Source organism: Pteropus medius, unplaced genomic scaffold (genome assembly GCF_902729225.1).
Source record: "Pteropus medius unplaced genomic scaffold, Ma_sr-lr_union100, whole genome shotgun sequence".
Lineage (NCBI taxonomy): Eukaryota > Metazoa > Chordata > Mammalia > Chiroptera > Pteropodidae > Pteropus > Pteropus medius.
In genome coordinates, this window is record NW_024344372.1 from 638,233 (window position 1) to 663,750 (window position 25,518).

Below are 25,518 nucleotides of genomic sequence, written 5' to 3' on the forward strand. Positions count from 1 at the left end.
TGGCCCTGCACTTGGCTAATGTTCCCATCTGTGTCTCTATCTGATGCACCCTTGACATATCAAGACAGATGGCTTTTGAGAATTTCTGACAATGTTGATAAAAGATTTTTTAATTGCTACTCGAAAATACACTGCTTACATCTAAAAATAACTATGTATCTATATAACAGTCCTTGTCAACAAAAAACAGCATTTACCTTAAAAGTACAAGACCATTAATTGAACAGGACTGGAAATTATAAATGAGAAATAAACCAAGGATTCTACGCTTCAGAATAGTGTTGAGTATGAATAGATATTGAAATTTTAGAAATGAGCCCTTGGAGTAAAGCTCATTTTTTCTAACCTATCCAAGAAAAAGATGTGAAACTCATCTGGCTGTACCTTTCTCTCAAGAAGGGGTGAGGTATCTATCATCCTTTGACTTCTCTTCCATTTTCTGGAGGAAATGGAAGCCATGACTTCTTGCCTTGCCCCCATCTTCCTTCCACTCTTCTACTTTGTTCTCGTCCCAATAATTCCATTCCCATCTTCCTTCTCATGGCTTATCACTCTTCACATGCTCTTGATTTTGTATTTTCTCATCTCCTCTGGGATCTTGCTCTACTTCCCCTCAGCTCTTTCTCCTGTATCTTCACCCTCTCTTTCTCCATTGACATTGGTTCCTTCTCATCAATCTCTAAACATGTTCGAGTTTCTTTCACTTTAAAAAAAAGCTTCTTTCCATATAATTTCTCCCCTTGCATTCTAATTTAGCTTTCTTTCTTCCTCCATTCAAACAAAATCTCTCTGCAAGATCAAGTCCACATTCACTGCCTCTCTTTATTTTACTACTTCTCATTTACCCTGGCAGTTTGGCTTCCCACAATGACCACCACCATCAGCAAATAAAACAACTCTCCCCGAAGTCACTAATTACCCCTTAACTGTCAAATCCAACAGTCACTTTCCATCCTAGATCTATGTGACACATGTAACTAGTAAATCTCTTTTGCATAAATCCCTTTTTCCTTTGATTTCTATTAAATGATTCTCTCCTAGTGCTCTTTCTACTTCTCTGATCATTCACTGCTTTTTAGTTTCCTTTCCTGGTCTCTGCTTTTACCACCTATTTTACCCCTTTAATGTTCCTACTCGCCAAGATTATCTGTCCTTCTTACTCAGTAATCTGACTCAGTGATAATATCCATTCTCACTGCTTCCATTGCTACCATACAGTAACAGCTCACTTTCTTTCTCTTGACCATTCTCATTAGCTCCAGATCCATATATCCAATGCCTACTGGATCTCTCTCCCTTGATGTCCCACTGGCATCCCAAATTTAACATGCTCAAAACAGAATTAATTAATTTTTTCTCTACAAGCACCAACCGTGCTCTGCTCCTGAACAACCTGTTAATACCACCATCCTCTCAAGTCAAAAGGATGAAAATCATTCATCCTTATCTCACACTCCCCACATCCAATCAGATGCCCAGTCCCATCATCTCAGCTTCCTTGTTCTACCTTAAATCCTGCCTGCCGTTAGCCAGCTACAACATCTTCCTTATCCGCTTCTAGTTTACCTTCCCTCTGACCCTTTCTCCATACTTTCAACATTATCTTTTTAAATTCTTTGTCTATCTCGGCCATGCCCTGACTTAAAAACTTGCAATAATTTCTCTTTATGTACAGAATCGTTCGAAACTCCTTGGTATGGGTTACAAAGGCTTCACTTATCTTTCCCCTGTCTATCTCTCTAGCAGTAACCAAGCAGTCATGCCCTCACTCATTCAGGATGATCTCTGCAACTGAACAAGGAATTCCTGAAGGCAAGGAGCATATCCTATTCCCCTTTGTAAACTAGTCTAAGATGAGATTAGCACATAGTGGACCTTCAATAAATGCTTGTTAAACTAATAATATCTCTAAATACACACATTCAAAGGTAATATACAAATGAACTCAATTGAGACAGAAAAATTGCTTTTTTAAGAATTATACTATTATTGAGAAATTGAAAACCAGTAGTTCAGGTGACCTAAGTCTCTTTATTGGACTTATCAAACTTGCAAACAACTGAGTGTCTCGATGAAGAGCTGCTTAGTTATTCCGAACAAGGCAGCAGAACTCTGTTCTCACTAGTCACCAATTCAAACAACTGCCTCTCTATCCCAAAGTAGTATTTGTGCCTATGTGGTCCTCAGTAAGAATTTTTCTTTTCCAGAAGTCACTGTCCCCTAAGTGGTGCTCTTCTAAAATCACAACTCTTTAAAATAGTCTCTATTTTTGTTTTACCTCTTACATAGTTTTTGTTTCATTACAGAAAATTACACTGCTATGAAATTTCAATAAAAACCAACCAGCTGCCAGCAATTTAACAAGATCCTTCCCCCAGCCTCCATCCGAAATAGAGAGTTCAGAGGACGTCTTTGCAAAACCAATACTTGTAGACATAGCAACATGATCATTATTGGAGCTACATACTAGCCAGAATACCACTAGGAAATCACCCTAGCTATGCTACCTGCCTTGGTTGAGGCAGCCTCCTAATCCATGATTATTAACCACCAGGGAAAAATGATTGGTTTTCCCTTTCTCCTAGAATGGAAATTTCCAAAAAGCACTCAACCCACTGAACAGCTGCAAACAAACTAAAATGGAAAAGGAAAGCAAGGGCCTTGCAATGGATGGCACTTATTGGGAGGAGAAATAGGCATATCCATTGGCATTCTGATGAAGTCTTCAGGAGATGCCTTGCTGATCATCAAAGTGGGAGAAAGTGTCAAGAGGACATTCTTTGCTGTAGGAAGTGCTGGGCAGGAAAGAACTCTTCAGAGACAGGAAGTCTCCCGCGTCCCTTTCAAATCTTACTGTGCTCACCAGAGAAGACAGATTCTGTCTCTGAAGACTTCCTCAGACACTTGCCATTGCCCCCAGTGCAGTGTATGTGTATATACTTCATTCGTAAAATAGATTCTCCTGGTAATGATTTTGGTGCTTTAAAAATAGATTAAATATTGACTGATGGGTTCAAAACTGTAACAAGCAACCATTTCCCAGAAAGATAAATGACATACATATTCAGCTACCTTGTAGGGCTCCCCAAAAAGATCAAAGCCCGAAGAAAAGAGATCATCTTCTTGCTGGACTTCTTGATTCCTCCGCTCCCATTCCCTTTTTTTAAGCGCACTACGGTCCTGTTCATAGTGACTGATATGAAAGGAAAAAGACAAAAGGAGAAACAGGTTAATTAGTCATGTAAGTCATTGAGATCTCCCTTGTTATCAATAAGAAAAAAAATACAAGTCAAGGCTACCCGCACTGATACTGCACAGAGAGCAGAGGATCCTTTTCTTTACTCCCAGTGGGTTTCACATCCTGACCAGTTCTTCAGAATACAGAAGAAACAGAAAATCACTTATTACAATTTGTATGTATGGCCATCTAAGCATGGCCAAATCATCTTGCCTTGCCCTTGCTTGATTACTACAGGCAATTTCAGGCTCCCCCATATCAGTCCACTGTAGAGAAAGGTACTGAATTCAAATTCGAATAACATCATGTTGTCAACTGCATCGGGCTCAGAATTCACAGATGTCACGAAATCCTAAGGAATGACCAAATCTGCTGTCGCAGATAAACTGGAATTCTGTCCTGAGCCCACAGTTAAAGTTAGCCTGTTGTAATGAAATCACAGGAGAGTTTAAGGACATTTTTGGAAGTCCACAAAAAAACAAATCACTCACCTGGAACTAACATAAAATAATAGCGAATGTCAACTGTAATTGAAAAATCAATAAAGGAGGGGAAAGATGAAGGGGAATGAGAGGTTCAAAATTTCAGGTATAAAACAAATGAGTCATCGGGAATATAGTTGATAATACTGTGATAGTGCTGTATGGTGTCGGATGGTTTGCTGGACTTATGGCGATCACATCTTTAGGTATATAAATGTCAAATAACTATGGTGTACACCTGAAACTAACACAATATTGTGCGTTGGCTATATTGTAATAAAAATCCTTGAAAATTTTAAAATTAAATTAAAATACAAATCACTCAATCGCTCACACTCGTTTTGGTTGCTGTTGTTGTTTTGGTCTTCTCACAGTTTGCATCATGGATGACAAAGCCTTTTTTAGAAACTTTTCCCAAAGAAGGGGGTCTGGCTTTAATAACAAACTACTAACGATGAAAGGAAATATCAAAAGCCTTGAATGACTTTAACACACAAATGGTTTACAAACACGTGTAACTCTGGCACTCATAGCATTTCAGGCTTTCCCATTGGAAGATCAACACAAAGCTTCCAGACGGTATCTAAGATATATTTGGGGCCTTTGGGTTTTATAGAATGGAATGCTTTCTTTTTAGAACAATTATTTTCTTCATCATGCAAGACTACACATATTAAACTGTCATCTGTAAGTCTTACAGCAGTAGATTTTATTTTGTTCATTGGTTTTTCTCCCCCTGCTTTTGATTGTAATCTTACCCAAAGCGAGTACATATATGCTGAGCAGACTTAAATTATATGAATGTACGTAAAATGCCTAGCAGGTGTTATATAAATGTTGCTTCCCTTCACCATGTTAATACTGCTATATTAAGACTTAATTAGATAATTGACATGCAAATGAACATAATAGCTAAAGAAATTATGAGAGATATACTGATATAATAGTACAGTTGACAGGTTTTGAGTACATCCTAAACCTACTGCCTATCAGTGGTAGCCCAGTTTGCTCATGACTATCATAACTTTAATTTACAAAGTAAGAGCACAGAGCATGAAATTTCCATGGCACCATAACTAGATATCAATATACATGAAGAGGAAGATGCCAGTACTCTTAGTCATCCACCTTTCTCCAGAGAAATCCTTGAACTGACAAATCCAAAGCCACTTGGATAGTCTCATCTTCTGGATATACAACACTTCATTTCTCCATTTTAAAAATAGTGGCAATATTTATAGGATGTTTAAATATGCATTATGCTTTCATAACATGAACAATGCCAGAAAGATGCCAAGTCCAGATATTGGAAGTCGGCCTATCGTTGGTCGTCTCAAATGCCATCCACAGGTATTATGTTTGCTAGCATCCTCTCTTATTTCTGTTTGCAAGTTTAGATCAGAACCCCTGATAGCTGCCATGTGTCACAACGTCTGTGTTGGAAGCCGATGTGGGATCAGCCAGGCATAGTAATATCTTCAGACCACAGGGTGTGGAGCATGAGACTTGACCTCAGCACCACACATTGGCTGTATGTAACCCAAGCCCATCATCAATTTGTCAAAACAAAAGAAAGATAGGGTGTCGGGGGTGGAGGTGGAGGACCAAGTCAAAGCAATATTTAGTCAGGGCGGAAGGAGGGTTTGTTGCAAAGGAGACAGACACAACTTCTTTGCCTTACATAGCAGATGATTCTCAACACAGAACCGAGAGCCAAATTCTCCTGCTTCTGAGAAACGCAAGCAAGATGTCAGTTTCCCAGCTATCTGTTCATTCCATGCGCCCGACAGCCCAGAAGACAGTCCCATCGATCATGTTTAATTCCCCCATGAAGAGAACCAAAGTACTTTGGTCTCTTGGCTTTGCAAACTACCTTCCCTCTCCTCTAAGGGAAAGATATAATTAAAACCCCGAAGGCAAAAAGGGAGAAGAAACGGAAAAGTGCTTCAACTTGCATGACAACCCTTCAAGTGGCCAGCAGTCTCAGAACTTTTCGGTGCTTTCGACCTGGAGTTGATCTGTTCCGAGGCTCTTGGCTGCATTTTGCATCAGTTCATTAGCTACCAAATTCCAGACGAAAATCTGAATAGCAGATTGAGTGTGCACATGGGTGTTATCTGTTGCAAGAAAACTGCCTGCTGCATTTTTTAACACATATAACAAAGAACAGTTAATTCTCATATCCCTGGCAAGAATGAATTTAATCTCCATCGAGTTGCACTGCTTTTGGAAGGCAACCAAATCTCTCCAACTTTTTCCTTTTTTGCTCAGCATGGTGTTGTATTGAAAGCTTCACATGGCGAGGTATAATGAGGAATGAACTACATGAGGTTTTCAAAGTGTAGAACATCACGGATTTCTGATTGGAACTAAAATTACTAATTTGAAGCACCAGCTAATTAAAACCACAGCTATGTATTTAGCCTCTTGTTATACCTACTGCAGTTTATAATTATGAAGACCTCTTTATCTACTCAATTAAAAGTTCTTATGATTCAGGCAGGTTGTGTTTGAACCTGTGAACCCTGCAGAGGCCACAGGAAAGCATATGTCTGTCCCCTGATGATCTGATGTACCTTTATACCCCCAGGCTTGTCTTCCAAAGGAAAAAAAATAAAAACAGGCTCCACAGTCCATGAAGAAATGCTCAAGCCAGAAATCTGACTTAATCATATTATTTGTCTAAATAATTCAAGTTTATTCACACTGATGAAGATGGGGTGAATTGGTCCCACCAATTTGAAAACCCAGTTATAGTGAGCTCAGCTCGAGGTCTCTCCACTCAGCAAATTAGGATGTTCTTCCAACATCTTTTCTCCCAAATATAACAAATATTATCATGTTATGGTGATATAAAGACCCCTGAACAGTCAAAACTCAATTTACTCTTAATTAACCAAAGGTCTTTGCTTTTTTTCTCTAGAGCCTATCTTTTTGGAATCTCTGCTTTGCTGACATCTGCCCTAGCTGATAGAAAAAGGACAGAAAGCACAAGTTCCACTTAACCATAGCCATACCTCAGAGATATTGCGGGTTTGGTTCTAGACCACTGCAATAAAGCGGGTATCACAATAAAGCAAGTTGTGATCTTTTTGCTGGTAGAGTGTCTTGCCTTCAATTCGTGAAAAACACAACATCAGTAAAGCACAATAAGGTGAAGTGCAAGCAAATGAGATGGGACTGTATTCTTACTCCAACGCAAAGCATGATGCTGAGAAGCTTCCCTCCAGAATGGGGCTTTTATGTCAGCTCTGATTTCAGCTACCTGCCTGTTTGCCTGGCTTCCAGTGACAGAGGAACTGCCCTTGTTAACACAGGAGGAAACAAAGCCCCCCTGAATGGAGAGGAGCTGTCTCAAGCCCTCATCAAGGTAATGGCAAAGGAAGATAGGAACCTGTGTCTCTTCGATCTTCAAGCCCAAGCGATTTCTTCCTGTTTTCTCCTTTTCTCAGATACTCTCCAGTCCTTTTCCTTAAACCTGATCTTGTACACAGGTGACTCCCATTTTCATCATTAGAAGCCACAGGTGCATTCATGGACGATAAAACCAAGGTCATGCATAGCTTCACTGAGATTAAGAAGGTCTCATTATGCCATCTTCATTAGCTCACAGTGGTAGCACGCCCAGGTTGACAATGCAGCCTAGTCTTTCAGAACAGGGACTGTTGGAGCAGGAAGAGATTTTAACAGTCATCGAGTTCTGGTCCCTTCGGATGAGGAAATTGAGCTGAGAAAGGTAATGGGCATCACAGCAGGTTGGTGGCAGAATGAGGAGGCAGGAACCCAAGTCTCCCGGTCTCCAAACTAGTTCTCTTTCTAATGCCCCATGGTTTGTCCCTACTTCCTCCCATGTTTCTATCACACTCAAGAATAAATATTTGTCTCATTTGCACCCCGTTGGTCAACTTTCCTTAGGACTGTATTTTATTAGAAATTGCCAGTAGGGAAAAACTGGAGGAATTTAATTTGGATTCGAGTATAGAAAAACCATTAGTTTCTTCACACCAAAATGTACAGACCCTAAAGGGATTGTAAAAATTAACTACATCTGTGGGGAGAAGCTGAGTGAGGGAGAATAAAACCCAGTTTAAATCCATTCAGTTTGTATATTTTATGAAGTTTAATGATCATTGTTTACTTAATTAGGTTATTTTACAAAGCTAGTTGGGGAAGTATTAAAAAAATACCAATATTTTAAAATGACAAGTTTGCCTTATAATACTGCTAACTAATACAGATTTATTGTAATGATGTACATGAAGGTAAATAATTCAATCTCACTTGTTTTTCTAATCCAACTGACACTAAAATACCTTTATTTTGGCTACTATCTTCAGAAAAGCATAAAAATACATATTTAATCCACCCAAGGGACAAACAAGCTATAAGTCTTTCCTTATGGTTCTACTGAATGAATTTCTGCCTTCTATAAAATTTGTAGATATTTATACTTACTACATCTTCCAGAGTTCCAAGTGGCACCTTTTTTCAATATCTAGATTTACTAACACTGACCTAATCTCTATTAGTTAATAAAGAGAAGCTCTGCTATTCTATATCTTTGAAATCACTCCCAAGTTATATACTTATTTTATCTGCTAATATCCCTGAGCACTTAAATAAGTGCTAAATTCAAAACATTTTTTAAAAGGTAAAAACGGGCCATAATTATTTGACATGTTAGGAAAAACGCACAAGAACCTTGGATTGGAGATGTGAACATGGCCTTGAAAGGAATTTCTAAAATCAGTAGAACCTCTAAATGATATTTGAAAGCAGGACTTGAAGAGCCCTCTGTATATACCAATCTTTTCAGCACTGACAATGGCTCTTGTTTAAAAGAAAAACAAAGATAGAAACAAAAAGGAAAGAAAACACACAAGACATTTACTCTACACATCTGTCAGCTGCCCAGTTGGCCATGCCAATTTCTTTAGGTCTTGGGGAAATGGGCCAGTGCTTATTCTTAGAGTTCCCTTAAATTCATGCTTTTTAAAACAATGAATACACCAATATTCCATAAGTCCTGCCGGGAAACAGGCTTAACATTCTCCTATAGGGGTAACTTGGGGATACCCCAATTCCCTTCAGTTCTGAAAACGGAAGCGAAGATTCAGCTCAGCCACTAACTTTGTCAAATCATCCTCCAGTGAGGTCAGACAGACATTCCAAGAACCAGCCCTCTTGTCTTTTTTCTGTCTCACCTACCCCGTTTCCCTTCTGTTCTCTACACTATTTCTCTTTTTTTTAATTATAACAGCTTTATTGAGATGTAATTCACATACCATTGAACTCACCCATTTAAAGCGTACGATCCCATAGTTCAGTGGTTTTCACTATATTTATTTACAGTTTTGCACATTAATTACCATGATATAATTTCAGAATATTTTCATCATCCCCAAAAGAAGCTGTGTACCCTTTAGTTATCACCCCTTCCCTTAATCCTACCATCCAACCCAGCCCGAAGCAACTCCTAATCTACTTTTTCTCTGAAAGAATCTGGTTATTCTGGATATTTCATATATGTGGAATTATACAATATGGGCTCTTTTTTGTGCCTGACTTCTTTCATTTAGCATGGTTACAAGGTTCATCCACACTGTAGCATGGATCAGTACTTCATTCCTTTGTGTGGCTGAATGATAGTCCATTGTATAGGTATTCCTGGTCCTACATTATACCATGCCCATTGAGCGGGTTCAGTCTTGTGAGTTTTTATTTCTTTAACTGGGGTTCTCTATTTCTCTCATTAGACTTTTTACTCCTTAAGGGAAAGGTCTGTGGATTCTAAGTCACATACAGTAATGTCAAATGCTGACATTGGGAGGAAGACCTTAAAAAACTGGCTTAGGATGAAGACAAAATTATTTTGACTAGCCTACCAAACAGCCCAATTGATGTAATACCTCTAACAAATACCAAACGCTCACTCTGCAAAGATAATTGAATACATCTAGGAATTGTAAAAACCTAGTAAAAACTTAACCTGACAGCAACCAATAAACAGGTTCTGCTGTTTCTAAAGAATTTTGCAGTGTGTCCAGAAATGACAGTATCCAGAATCCGATCTGGGCTGGGGCTCTCTTACTTACAAGGTGCTTGAACATTTATAAATTGCTTTATGTTTCTAAGCCTCGGTTTCCTTATTTGCAAAATAGAAATAATCTTCCTCTTCCCTCTCCACGCAGTTGGTGTAAAGATGAAATATGATAGTGCATACAGCTGCTAATGGCTTCTCACATTAATAGGTGAGCTTGCCGTCACCCTGATCATGCCATACCTTCATCTCACAAACCTTTACTGCACATGTGCTCCTCAGCAAAAGCTGGCCAATTAGCAAGACAGGCATTATTCTTTTCATTTAAGGACGGAAAACTGAGGCTCAGAAAAATGTTCCAGCCTATGAGAGCTGCGTCCTGGATTCCTAACCCAGAGCTCTTTCAAAAAGCCTGAGATCCTACTATAGGACCTGTGGATGCCCAAGAAATTTACATACAGATTTCACAAGTTCTCTTTACTCCACAAAAATTATGGCCAAAATTTATTACTACTGAGACTTAAAGTCTTTTTTAATAACAGACTAGGGTAAAGTATATTTCATTAGATAGCCTCTGAAAATTTCTCTCTATAGACTCAAAAATGACCTATGAGATAGAGGCACCAAATTGGTCAATACATGGTCTTCATTTGCAAATGAATACTGACATGAGGTTTAAAGTAATAACTTTGTAATGTAAATGATTTCTAAATATTACCAGTCTTCTATAACCTGGTTCTCAAGTTTGGCTACACATGAGAATCGCCCAGGGAAGATTTTATAGATCCCCACGCCCTGGGTCACGTGCCAGATCAAGTTCATTGGAATCTCCTTGGGAGGGGAGTCCCAGGCACCCAATATAAACAACTTCTGATCTTCACACATGATAGAATCATTCACATATAAACTTCTCTTTATTAGATCCATTTGGGCATACTGAAACCTGATGGACTTAACATGAAGATAAATCAAGAACCAGGCCCCGTTAGAGAACAGATGTATTTTATTATGCAGAAATCTACATTGCTGATATATGTCGGCAGAAATGCCTTAAAGGTAAAAAAACAGTTATTACAAGAATAGACTTGTCATGCAGAAGAATAACAGCAATAACGCTAATAGCTACTCTCTGTTGATTCGTTGCCCCATGCTAGGCACAACAACATGAGGCAGTTTTGATGATCTTATTTAATCCTTATGAAAACTCTGATGACGTACTCTCATCCTTCCTTTGCAGATGAAGAAACTGAGGCACACAAGACCCAGACAGGTTAACATGCCAGCATCACACAATTAGTAAGTGGTGCAAGCAGAACAGCTGCTGAGGCTGCCAGAATCCAGAGCCCCTTATCTTAGCCAGAAAGAAGATTCTAGCAGGTAGAAGAGAAGGGACATACACACGTTTAAGCTTTGCTCACACAACAGACATGGTGCCATAGACCCAGGGGGAATGCCTAAAATCTGAACTCCATGCAGAATCTCTCAGCTTATAAGGGATTTTTGGAGCAAGGTATATAGATCCTTCTCAGAACAGTGAGCGCAGGTAGGCACTCAAATGGATATTGATTATCAACAATATTATAAGAGTGCGCTCAAATTCCATTTTTTATAGGATTCCATTTTAATGGAAATGCCACTTTTTTATTGAATGACCATAACTCTGGCAACTCAAAAGTTCCCATCTGCTTGCAGTAGTAGTCGGTGTATCAATAACTTTCTAGAAACCTGTTAAAATGTACTTCAAAAGTGGTCTTACCAGTGAAATTAAATTCTTTTGTCCTTGCACAATATAACTGTTGACTAAGAGAAGTGGTCCAGTATCCCTGACTGCTTGAGTCTCCCCAATGAGTGATACTTCCATCCTCTCCTAGGCTGCTCAGAAGGCATAGCTATCCCTTTACAACCATGCACCTTTCTCTCTCTCATCCTCGTTTCAAGCATCCCCTCCTCTTCCAGACTCAGTACCCCAGTATGAGAAGACTCCACTACACAATACACATCTAAGTGTCCCTGAGTTTCTTTTCTGCTTTTGTAACATTTTCTTAAGTTTAGTGTCTGATTTCCATTTTTATAGAAAACCATTGAAAAATAACTCTAGTTCAGACCTACTCATTAAAAATGAGACTTCGCTATCATTCCCTCTGGCTCCTTGACCCACTGGTAATACAAACCAATGACTTATAAGCACCTGACATTCAATGTGGCCAAACCAAGAGAGCCGCAAACAACTGCATAACTTAGAAGCTTCAAAAATACTTCCTGAAGACTAGCAAGGAACCAAAATGGATACCACAAGATGAGAAAATGGACAATCAGAGAGTGAATATAGTAAATATATATTTATGACTTTCGAATCAGTTTAAAAATTAAAACTATAAAAAAATAAAAATGATGTAAAGTGTTCTCGCTTTCACTCTTATCAGCATATGCCCTGTTTCCCACTGCCAATCAGAGGTAACAGTTTTTATTATTTTCTTGCTTATTTTTCAGTGTTCCTTCATGCATTCTTCAGTGTTGAACTGAAATCATGTCATTTATAATTCTCTCTTTAAAATCATCAGTCAACGCTAATGCTCAGCTTTAAAGAGCTGTTAGATCTAAACTTTCACCTACTTCAAGGAGATGTAAGCTTTCATAATCAGAAATGGTTCCATGAAGCCACATGAGAAGAAGTGGTGACGGGCTTTGAGTATTCACAGTGGCTCAAGTGGACTTTGCAGTTGGTTTGAATTCTGCCTTGTGATAGGCATGGTGCCCCTCCTGCCTGCTCCTTGCCTTGGCCCTCTGCTCCTGGTGATCCCATGTCCAGCCTCAATCTATCCTGGCTCCATCTCACATGCCATGTCCCCAGATCCATATCTGTTGCTTCTGCAGCTAGCCTACACAGAAACGATTCTGTCTTTCAAATTAGGAAAAAAAAGCTGCCCAAAGTATTTCCTCTCTATGCTCATTAAATATCAGGAATTCTTTTCCAAGTCAAAGCCTTAATATAACCCGGCTTCTCATAAATGACACTTTTAAAAGGTGTTTTATTTTCAGTTAGCTATAAGCAAGACAATTTTAATAACAACTTAATTTAAAACAATATTTTCTCAGAAATCATATTTTTACTTACTTTTAAACTAAGGAAATTAATGCCCTTAATGAGCAGTTTATAATTGACAGTTCTAAGCTGACTCTGTTTTCATGTCTCACCAAACCCTTTGATCTTCATATATTCACTAATTTTTACCCGGGCAAATTCTAGCCCCTAAAGGCTTACCCTTTGGACTCCTGCATCTCCATGGCACACTCACTCCACAAAGCAACTGAACATGAGGTCAAGATGGCAGCAAGGAATCACCAGGCACATCTTGCTCCTTCTGTCACCCTCTGCGTACTCTCCTGGGGCCAGGCTTGTTTTCTCATGAGTCACCACATGTCACCTGGGCCAAGTGTTATGACTTCCTCCTCAGTTATGCCTCTTCCTCTTGCCCTGCTAAGGTGCCTGGCAAGGTGCCCACCCCTGTTATGAGCTGGAATGTGTCTCCTCAAAATTCACATGGGGAAGTCCTGATCCATCCCACCCCAGTACCTCAGAATATGGCCTTATTTTGTGGGGTTGCTGTGGTTGGAATTAGATGAGATGAGGTCATACTGGAGTAGGGTGGGTCCCAAATCCAATATAACTGGTAATCTTACAAAACGGGTAAATTTGAACACAGAGAGACACGGGGAGAATGCTAAGGGAAGATAAAGGCAGAGATCGGGGTTATGCTGCTACAAAGCAACGAATGCCAATAGTGGCCAGCAAACCACCGGAAGCTCAGAGACAGGCCCGAAATAGAGTGACCCTCAAAGCCCTCAGAAGGAACCAACCCTGGTGACACCTTGATTTCAGACTTCCAGCTTCCACAACTGAAACAATAAATCTCTGTGGTTTAAACTTCTCAGTTTGTGGTAGCTTATTATGGCAGACCTAGAAAAATACTGCACTCCTAGACTGCATTCGGAGCCAGTTCCCAAAGCAAATGCTGGGCCTCATCACAGTGAACATGGATAATCAAGACCTTACCAATTATCTCTTTCACTCCAAATTACACGTTATCTGTTCCTCTCCCTTCTACCCCAGCGTAACTCTCCTTTAGTTCTCCAGCCCATCCTTCTTTCCCCATTTCCTGCACTGTCTGAGAGAACTGTGAGTGTTAAATGAAAGTGTCACCAGAGAGGAATAACGCATTTCTGTTTCCCATTTATCTGGCAAAATGCCAAGCTCAGTGTTCAGCTTTCAATAAATATTTTTTGACTGACTGAATGAACAAATGATGGGGAAACATATTTTTTTCTGCCCGAGTTCAGTGACAAATGTTGACAAAGATATTAATTAATATATTAATTAATTTGTCTATTTAATTAACAAACATTTACTGGGTGCATACGTCACACCAGGCACCATGTTTGGTGCTGAGAAAAAAATAAGACACAGTGCGAGCCTTTGAGAAATTCACAGCCCAGAAGGGAAGGGAAGTCCACTCCAAAATAATCACAGTACAGGGTAACACACGCTATGACTATGGAAATGATGTACTGTGGGAACGTCCTTGGGTTGGTGAAGGATGGGAAGCCAAATCAGACACGTGTGTTCCAGCTGGGCCTTGAGCAATGGAAGAACTCGCATTTTGCATATCAGCCTGTTCAAGTACATGCTATCTAAGTGGCACTAAAGTTGACCCCATGAGACAAACATGGACGACTGAACAGGAGACTAAAAGTGCAGCCAAGCTCAGTCCTTCAGATTGTTTCTCCACGTTTGGCCACTGGTGGGAAAAAAGCAAAATTTTCTGCTTTTGTGGAAGCCAGAAAATGAGTTTGGTCTTCACAAATGCTTGTATTCAAGGGTAAAACCCTAATTGCACTTGTGATACTAAGTGAGAGGAAGAGCCTTACAGAAAGAAATGGATGACTGAGATAAGCATGTGAATGGTGAGCTCATAAAGAATAGATGAGATTTCAAAGGAAAGCATTTATTGTTTCCTGTATTATAGCACATTGTCTCGCGATATGATTAGTTATCAGTCTCAGTTATCCAAAACTGGTATGAAATAAAGCGTTTACGCAGTTATGCTTCATTGATGTCAGCTAGGGGAGCATGAAAATCTCCATGAAGGTGGGTAATTGATGTGCAAATCAGAGCTCAATCACTCTGTAATAGAAATGGTCCCACTGAAAATATGCTTGTTGAACACAATCACGTAGAAGCCAGAGGGAGGGAAGGAGGGAGGGAGGGAAAAGATAGAAGGTTTATTTATTAAAAATAATAAAAACTGGCAATTTGTGCAATTTTCTCTTCAACAGAGGGCTGCTATCAGAAATGCTTGCAAGTTGGAACCAATATATCCAGATAATTTCCATCTTTTTAAATGATCTGTCTCTATTTTATTTAACTGCTTGGGGACTTTGTTATGGATGTTTAAAAAGCAAATTAAAACAACACGTTCATCTTTCGAAACATGACACATGTTAATGACATCAGTGATAGTAATTTGGTTAACAATGCATATTGTAGGTATGCTTGCTATTATTATTAAAATCCTCTGTCACTTTGCATTTCCTATCTGAAGAACAGTGAATAAAAATGGACATCACCTTGCAATTTAATATTTCATACTTTCAAACAAAAATAACTTATTGTTGATCAAAGAGTAGTTCCTATTTCTATCATCATTATGACCGTTATCATCAGAGTCACTTAAGGTGCTGTGATAGTGTTTGGTGGCAGATTTTTCTTCTCTTCTACCACCCTCACTGAATAAGGAGAAAATTTTCTATAAGAAAGACTGCCACAGTAGGTTTAATAGCCAACATTCCTGCCAATTAATATTGGCAGGAAAAGGAAAGTGCTAGCTTTTATCTTTCCCAGATCTTATGAAAAGAATGATTGAGCCAATATGAGAGGCAGGTTTATCCCAGGAATCTCGAGTGGATCCAATGCATTTATTTACCCACCGATGCAAAATTCATTCTTCAGTCTTGGTACAGTGTCTATACACACTCCCTTACAGATATGATAAGCATGTTACGTACGTATGGCAGCACAGAGCAAAGGCACTGGTACAGATGTGCTCTGCTGTGGAGTTGAGGGACCTCTGCTAACCTAAGGTCACCAGTTCAGCAGCCTTTCTTTCAAAAGTATCAGTGTGCTGATTGCTTATCTCACATCTAGCTTGGGCTTTAACCCAAATGTTCTCACCTTGACAAAGTGCCTGCAGAAAGTGGACTTGCAATGTGTGGGTGGTTAAGGGGAGAGAAATTGGGGGTCGACTGAGGAGAGCTTAGCTTTATCTGTAGTGGTGTAATTTTTTGAAGGTGAGTAGATTCATATATTATCACTGCCACTGCAAACTAAATAAATAACTGAATCTGGTACATAACAGAATTTTAAAATTTTGCTTCTCTTTTGAAAAGCTACAGATGCTTACACTCACATGGGACATTTCATTTCACAAAGCACTTACACAAGTACGCTCTTATGTGAGACTTGCAACAACCCTGAGAAATACATGGGACAGGCACTTAACCTCCCATTTCACAGATGAAGACACCGAGACCGAGAAGGGCTAATGCCTGATGCTCACACTGTCACTCAGCTAATGAGAGGCAGAACCAGATATGAAGGCAAGTTGTCTGCATCCAGGAGAGCTTTTCTCTTCTACTATACAATCCTGTGCTCTAACTGTGAAGTGTTTCTAATTCTATCCTTCTAGAACATGAGAAGAGTTGCTAAATGTTAGAGCAAAGGGCACTGTTTTAAGTTTTTTTTTTTAAATAGTGTTCTATGGGTTATACTTATTAACAGAGTACCTAATAGTCCACAAACATGATTTTTTTTTAGAAAATAATGAAATGAAGGAACATATACAAGATGGGCTTTTGAGAGGAAGAGAGCATGTAGTAGAAAGGCCTCAGAGAGAGATTCTGCCACTTAAAGATGTGTGACCTTGAGCAAGTCATAGGCCACTCTGAGCCTCAGTCCCCGCCGTCACCACATTCGACATCGCCGCCACAGCCTTCTAAAGAACCTCTTATCTGAAGGAGCACACAGTATAGGAAGAGGAAGAGAGAAATTGTAATGGTATTATCTAAAACTCCACTGTATGACTCGGTACCCACTAGCCAAGCCGAGCACTTGCGAAGTGGCTCGTCTGAACTGAAACCTGCTCTAAGTATAAAACATACATCAGATTCCAAAGATTTAGTATGACACACTGTTAAATAGAGTATTTACAATTTCATACAGATTGCACAGTGAAACGATATTAGGCAGACACTGAGTTAAATAAAATATTATGAAAATTTGTTTTACCTGTTTCTTTTCATTTTTTCACTAGAAAATTTAAACTTACATATGTGGCTTATGTTTGTGGCTTATATTTCTAAAAAGTGTGATTTTCTAGGTTAACCCACTTAGCTTAAACAATATTGGTTTCAATTCTCTGGCTCAGGACAATAAGAGACTTTGCGCCCTTGGGTTCGTTGTAACAGTCTAACCTCTGTGGTCGTCTTTTATTATCTCCCCTTCTCTATTCTCATTTGTTCCCTCAATCTCATTTTCATTTAGACCTTGGGCACATATGCCAGTGTTTATTTTCATGGCTGCTGTATTGTCTAATTGGTGCATTGTTGATCAATAATATGTGAGGTGTTGAGTTCTGTTTGTGTAATATGTTTAATATGCTTCTGCCCAATGCACCATATGGAGGCACTGCACTACACTGTACATTACGAGCGTATTAATGCTAAGACTCAACTGAGTGTCACTCGTGCATAGTAAACTGGTAAAACAAAATTACACTAAGTAGTTACTGAACACTGTGGTCACTAATATCTTTAATGAACATCACGAACACTGTGCTAATGTGTGGGAGCCAGCAGTGCCCTTCTCTGAAATATCAAGAGAGCCTAAGCACTATTCCAGGCTTAATGTAAATTTCATTTTACAAGATGAAGGCATTTCTTAGGCACAGAAGCCAAAGAGAATAAATAATAGAGTGGAACTTTATCTACCAGTAACTCTGTCTTCAAATCTAAACTCTGTACAGTTCTGAAGCCTTTTATGCCTGTTTTGTTTCCAAGGTGCTCGTAATAGCTGGGAAGAATTCTGATTAGCATAAGCCAGCAGCAGTTTCTACCTGTTTCACATACATTTCACACATTACTTTTCGAACTCCTCAGTTTAATGATATTTTCTTGAAAAAGTGCTAGCCAATCTGTGCCAAAATTAAACTGTGTCTTTTAATATAAAACAGTCATTGATTAACACATAGTGTTCAAGCCAGATGAATCAGCAGCCTGCAAGGATGAAGCATTTTCTTACAGTAACATGCCTTTCGAATATGCTGATGGAGGCATTAATTTGTTGATGGGCACTGCAATGCACAAGAGCATGGGGCCTACACTCTACAGCACTCCAGTCTTGCTCCTGAGCACACAGTGTGCTCAACAAGAATGTAGTCAAATGAACAATTCGCTATGATTAGTTTAGTTTCATTTGTTAATTACAGATCCAACAAGAACTGAATGCCGAAGCTTTTCAAGTATCAGATACCCATTGATCCATAGCCCCCTACATGCTCAAGTAATATTGGAAGTCTAATATAATTCATTGTTACTTAGAGCACTGATTGGTTAGAGGAATTATACGCCAATAAATGATGACGCTGTCATTGAATCTGCCTATAATTGCTTCCATTCATCGTAATGTATGCTCTAATGCAAACTGGAAAGAAAGGAGATGATCAACTTTAAGCTTCAGCTGTTTCAGATTCCACAGTGTGTCCCTAAGTTAATGGATGTTGAATATTATGCTGATATATATGCTATGTTGCACTTGATGGCCACTAAGATATATAGATAGATAGATAGATAGATAGATAGATAGATAGTAGATAGATAGTAGATAGATAGATGAACGAATGAATATAAATGAATGAATGAATAGATAGATAGATAGATAGATAGATGAATATAGATGAATGAATGAACGAACAGACAGACAGACAGACAGACAGACAGATAGATAGATAGATAGATGAATGGGTCGACAGATAGATAGATAGATATAGATAGATAGATAGATAGATAAGATAGATAGATAGATAGATAGATAGATAGACACTCATACATATTGCAGGCATGTAGATTTCACAGAGCTCTATAAGCGATGACCACCCAGCAGGCTTGCCTGCCTTCCATGGAAGCAGATGGGATGACTCTGCCAAGACTGGACTGGGTACAGAATCCTCAGCAATGGTGGGTCCTCTAGTGCTCTGTCCCCCACCCTTTAAGACAAATGCAATATTCATTTCCCTCTGCAGTGGCTCTACCTTGAGCTCAGTGGTATACAGAAAAACTGCCCAGATGTTTGTGACTCATCTTCCTCGTTATTTTCTTGAGGAATCCTCATCTGACGCTGTAACTTCGCATCAGGCTGGGTTCAGAGGCTCCCGTCTCCATTCTCCAGCTCTCTGCAGCAGCTCTTCAACCCCACTTACTCCACTGTGATGAATGGTTTACTGTAATAGACAGTGAGTTCCTCAAGACAGTCACTGTGTCCATTTCTTGTGGTTGCTCTAATAAATTAGCACAAACTCGGTGTCTTCAAACAACATAAATTTATTCTCTTTTGGTTCTGGAGGCCAGAAGTCTGAAATGGAACCTCAGCTAAAGTCAAGGTGTCAGCAGGGCTAGATTCCTTCCTCTGGGGTAGAATCTGTTCCCTTGCATTTTCCAGCTTCTAAGGGTCACCTTCTTTTCTTGGTTTGTAGCATCTTCCTCCACCTTCAAGGCCAGCAGCACAGCAACTTCAAATTTCTCTCTCACCTCTGCTTCCATCATCACATCTCCTCTGACTCTGACCCTTCTACCTTCCTCTCATAAACACCCTTGTGGTGACATTTAGGGTCCACCTGTACAATCCAGGTTCATCTCCCCAGCTCCAGATCCTAACTTAATCACATCTGCAAATTTCTTCCTATAAGTAACACGTTCACAGGTTTAGGGGCTTAGGAGATGTGGACATCTTTAGGGGAACATTTTTCTGCCGACCACAGGTACAACAGTTTAATCCTTCTTGTCCTCCCAGTGTCTAAAGGCATTACACAATATATAGTAGGGTCTCAATATTCTTAGCAGAGGTGAATGAATGCATGAGAATGATTCTTTAAGGCTTTCCAACGTCCCTCTGAAAAGTGCCCAATGGGTGAGGCAGGGCAAGGCCTGAAGGTCTGTGTTCATCCACACCTGCTCTGTCATTTAATGCCACTTTGGCCCTCTAAGGCTTGACTTTTCTCACCAGTAAGCATCTCTGGCAATTGCTGTGACCCTCAAATAAGATAATGTTTGTAAAAACGCCTGTGAAGGTAAATTTCTTTATCTATGTTATTTAGCATTATCCTTGCTATCACGAAGAGATACTAGATCTTTGAGGAAGGGAGATAAAAGGTCCCATTTCTATAAAGATGTAAGGCATTATTACTCAGTAAAACTAAATAAAAATAACTATCCGAAAGTCATCTGAAATATGTTTTTTATTCATACAGAAGTAGCTTAAGAGACTGACATGAGACATTTAAATTATTTCAAATAACTAGATGCTCAATTGCTCAAGATAAGTGGGGCCACGCTTGCCCTCTCCTGTTGTGGTTGAGCGTAACCAGCAAAGATGGATTCATCATGTTTGCATATTATAGAGTATGAAATCTGTGCTTACTCATTTATAAAACCCTACACATTAACCCATCAATTTTATTGATTAATAAGAAGGTTTCGTGACATTACAATAATAGAGATGACAATACATCTTCCAACAGGAGCAAAATTATCCTGAAAGGCACCGCACACCTGCAAAACACTTTATTGTAGTTCAAACCAGGAACGTGAAATCAGGAGACGATTGAGCATGAAAACAACCTTCAATCAAAGGGTCTTAAGAGAGTATGGAGATCAAAGCCATCATTTGCCACTATGGGAAAGATCAAGTACAAAGAGAGGAAGTGGGTCGTCCATTGTCATCCACCTGGGTCAGTGGCACGACTGGGACTGGAACCCCGACTCTCAATTTAGTGCTCTTTTCTCTGTACCACCCTTTGGATTTCCTGGCCCCAATTCGGCACTCTCAGCTCACTGCTTTGTAAGAGAAAGGGAATGTGAAAGAGCAAGGATAGCAGCATTCTTCTCTTCCAGGGGCTTTTTAACAGGAGGTTGACAGATTAGATGAGTTTGGAAGTCTTCTTTAAAATGCTCACGACTCACTAAAAACTTAACAGGACTTAGTGTCTACAAGCAAGCCACTCCATGTGAAAAGCTTCTAATCATCCACACTCTGGGGGTAGTTCAGGGGAAAAGTGCCTTGGAGGCTCTCCAAGGAAGGCCCATGGTTTGGCACAAGGTGGAGAGAGTTATTAAATAAAGAAGGAAGTGTGGACTAAAATGACCGAGTGAGTGTCAGAATGCTTTCTTTGTGACTGGTTGTCTCCATGTTGTCTTCTAGGCACAACCTGAATCTATTAAACCCATAATCTGGCAAAATATTAGGGTTCAGTGAATGCCCATGGGGCCTGTGTGTGCACACATATATACTCACAATGTAGAGATGAGGCTGATTTATATTAGAGAATATTAGAGAATCTCAGAATCTAGAAACCACAGAAGTCACCTGCTTCAACCTTCTGGCCCTCCACTCAACAGGAAAAATCCTCCTTCTGACAAGCAGCAAGTTCAGTTTCAGCACGCTCAGGATGTCACAGGTTGCCCCCGTGATCCATTTGTATTGGGCTGTGACCAGGTGACTGGCCTGGGTTGAATCCTTCCCCTCTTCGCCCCAGACCTGAGGGCCTGATATTACACTGACTAGTGTTTGATATTTTTCACAGCGCTCCTGGAAGCCTGACTTTGGAGATTTGAAAGGAACAGATATACCATCCAGTTCACGCCAGCCTCCAACTGACTCTTGAATGCCCTCTACAGCATCATTTCCAAGGAATCCAGAGATGTTAGATCCAGTTACTTATTTATCTATCTGCACGTGGACAAACTGCAGGTAAGCACATGTGGGTTTCTATCTGAAAGTGATAAAGCTCTCTGGATTGGAACCTGGAGATGTGAGTTTCCATCTCAGAGCTATCACCAACTAGCTTGGTGACCACAAGTCAATCATTTAACAGTTTTGGGCCTCAGTTTCCTCACATGTAAAACACAAAGTTTGTACTGCATAATTCCCAGGGTCCTTCTATGATCGAATTCACCTTTTGGTAACTTCCCCTACCTTTTCCGATTGGAAGCTCATGTCCTTTTGCACCAGCTCTGAGCCAGCCCAGGTCCCAGCATGCTCAGGACAGGCTGCCCATGGCCTCACAGATGCCATCACCATCCGAGCCAGTAGATGGTGTTGTGTGTGAGCCAGCTTTCCCCTAAGTATCTCGAGAAGAGTGAAAACAACGAATGGCCAGTATACAAAGCACACATTACCACGAAACTCAACACAAGAGTCTAAGCTAGAACTGCACGCTTGATGGTGTTTATATTTCAAAACCCTCTGCCCACATTGCCCCAGTCTTAGAATTAGATAACCTCCAATTCTCCGGGTGTAATGATTACCATACTATAATTCCAAGTCAAAAGTGTATGCTATTTTGAATTCTAGACTCCCAATCTGTTGCCTAGTATAAATATTATACTATGTAATGTGTAAATATTAAAATGTAACTTTAACAAGTTGAGTCACAGTCATTGGAATTCAGCCAAGACTCTCACACTTTTTCATTATTTCCAAAGAAAGACCAATTTAAGAAATGCAAACTGGTTCCAATTCACTTCAAATTTTGGCTGAACGTCAAAGAAATTTTAATGAAATTCTGCTTAAGCATTAAACGTGAAGGTATTTATATGATTATTAAGTTAGTATTCAAGTTAAATAGAAATTAGGTTTTGGTCTCTCACTACTGGGTTCATAGGCCATTGAAACCCAAAATGATGTTTGCATTTCAATGAAATCTCCCATCTCACTGAGGCAGGCTTTTCCATAGACACAAAGACACAACATTATTATCTGTGCTTTATCTGCTCCTTTTCTGCAGCAGGGGCAAGGCTGTGCCGTGGCGCCCTGGTGACCTTGCAAGTAGGCAGAGGCTTGAGCCACAGTTAATCTTAGTCTTGGCAGAATGTCTTATGATCCTCCTAAAATATGAGAGGACATAGGCCTATGAGGAGCTGCTCTGAGGCCATCTCCCACTTACCTCCTTATCTCCTGTGAGAGACTGTCACAAGACCATTTCTTTTCAGCTCTTGAGTTCTGGCCCATGCTCCCCCCATGTCCCTTTGAATGGAGCAGTAGAGTAAATCAAAATCCCTTAGCTGCAGTCTATAAAGAATTCAGCAACTAGGTAGCCCATGGCTCACTCTGCAGTCATGTAGCTCCTTCTTTCCCTGTTGCCCTTTTTAGTGTGTGGGACAGAAAGGACAGGACTTGGCTACTTCGGCCCATTCTTTGCACTATGTACATGCGTATTGAACTAGCTAAACTTAAAATTATATTGCTGTATCTTTTACAGTTGAATCAGTCAGGCTCTGGCCTTGCCCTTGTGCTGTATGTGTGCTTGATGACCATACCTATCTTTTTTCCTCTCACCCAAAACTTCCTTAAAGCAATCTTCTGCAAAATTGAGAACTTTTTTTTCTCCTTTCTTCATGGGTTAAAGCAGAACATTTCTGAATATAATCTCACTACACATTCTTAGACTTAGAAAGGATTGATTCATACAGGGTGTAGCTTCTATGACAGGTAGTCTTCAGCCAATATAATTGTCTAGAACTCTGAACTCTAACATAGAGAGGAGGGAAAAATCAAGTGTTCTTAGACTGTGGGTCGATTGGGAAGGTGGCAGGATACTACCTCACTCCCCTGGGGTAGAAAGTGAGAGCTGAAAATTCAGAAATACTTGGAAGAAGTGAGAGGCACTGCGACAAGGGGTGAGGAAGAAAGATTATGAAATTCATGCCAAATGGCCTTGGTCTCCTTAGAGAAAGAGAAGATGAATCTGCTAAGGGCTGGAGGAAGACAGGGAGACCTCTATTCAAAGACCAAGGAAAGCTCTAGCATGGCGGCCTGAAGAAGATCTCAAACTAATTCAGAGATTTGCTGAGCAGTGATGAGAGAGGGTCCATAAAGGTTGGCAAGAACAAATATATTCTAGGCTCCAGCAGTTGTTTCTTGTCTTTCTGCCTAGAAACTAGAGTGGAAAAAATAGCTAAGGGAGCAGGCTAGCTGGGGATAGGAATGGTCACAGGATGGACAGGAGAGGTCACGACACTACAAAGTCCATCCTGCTCTGGCAGACACAGGAACAGCTGAAGCAGAGGGAAGTACCCAAGAGAAACTTTCTATACTTTGGCCTACACTGGGTGGAAGAAGGGGTGTAAGGAAGGACAAGCTGTTCCTTTCTCAAAGAAAGTCTTTGAGACAAGAAAGTAGAGAGATATTTCTCCAAATGCCCTATAATTACACTACAAAGCCAAGTATAAATGTTACTCGTTATAGCTCCCCAATCGCCGCTCCCCTCATTTACCCAGAAAATCAAAACCAAGTCACCTCGAAAGGTCCCTGTGCATTTTAAAGCCCAACAAGGTGTTAATACTCTCCTGGGAAATGGCTGCTTATGCGTGTTCTGTAAGAATCCCTCCCCGCCTCCATCGGGAAGCCTCCTAGGCCTGCATCAAAGTCCCTAAGGAATATAAATCATTGGTCACCCCAACTCCCAACAGGGGGCACTCTGTGGGGGCCCAGTGGGATGGGCCCAGCTTCAAGGGAAGCAGAGAAGGCTCAAAACACTGGCCTGTGGACACCAGTTGTAAGAACCAAGGATGTCTGCCTTAAAAAAGAGAAGACTCAGAGCACATATGGGTTGTTTTTCAATCTCTGAAGGGCAGTGTTGGGAAGAGGGAGCTGATTTCCCAGAGGATCTGTAGGAGAAGGGGTACACAGAGGAGGGTTTTCTCCCCCAGAAGGACTCAAGCAGAAGTTTACAGGACTGCTGGGTTGGGTGTTGCTGATTCAAACAATAGGAACAAGAGCCTGATTATCTTGGGAAGGAAGGTTCTATACCTGTGAAAATCTAATTTTCAGATTCTCTAAGGACAGCATGAGCTATCCTCACTGTCAGTATGCAATGGAACTCACATTCCATAAAAACCTTGCTTTTCCACAATTCCAGGAAGATTTGGTTGCTTGGCCCAGCTCTCTCTCTCTGCCAAGAACTTGGTAAGGAATCATCATTCTTGCAGCTGAGCTGATTCCTTAGCATTTGCTATGCTTCACTCATCAAACTATATATCAATGTGCCTTTTGTCTTAAGAAAATACATAATGGGATTTTAATTCAACTACAAATTTACATATTACCAACTGGAAATTAATTTATTATAAACAATTTGTTTCAATCGACTAATAGGAACAGATTAATGGTGCAATTAATCAAATATTTGACTTTTTAAAGTTTGGATTCATTAAAGTAAACTAACAATTTGCCATTAAAAGCACATAAAGCTGTATCTCAAATTTTTAGGCATGTCTGTTGCTTTTCCAAATAATATTTACTGTTGAAACTACTCTCAGAGGTCAAGTGGATCTGTCTCTTCCTTTACAGATGAGAAAAAACCGTGACCCAGAGAGGTATCACCTCTTATTCCTCCAATCCACCCCCATACTTACACACACACACACACACC

General features: G+C 40.0%; 1 protein-coding gene across 6 annotated transcripts in view; it reads right to left on the minus strand.

The window, feature by feature from the left end:
* AFF2 (ALF transcription elongation factor 2) overlaps positions 1–25,518 on the minus strand; it is a 451,889-nt gene that overhangs the window by 303,740 nt on the left and 122,631 nt on the right. For 4 of the 6 annotated variants that reach the window (XM_039870568.1, XM_039870566.1, XM_039870569.1 and 1 more), the window contains exon 2: positions 3,073–3,193. In XM_039870568.1, coding sequence (XP_039726502.1) covers positions 3,073–3,193 — 121 coding nt within the window. Of the gene's footprint in view, positions 1–3,060; positions 3,194–25,518 lie in introns of all 6 variants that reach the window. The other 2 variants (XM_039870567.1, XM_039870565.1) reach the window with 1 other exon arrangement.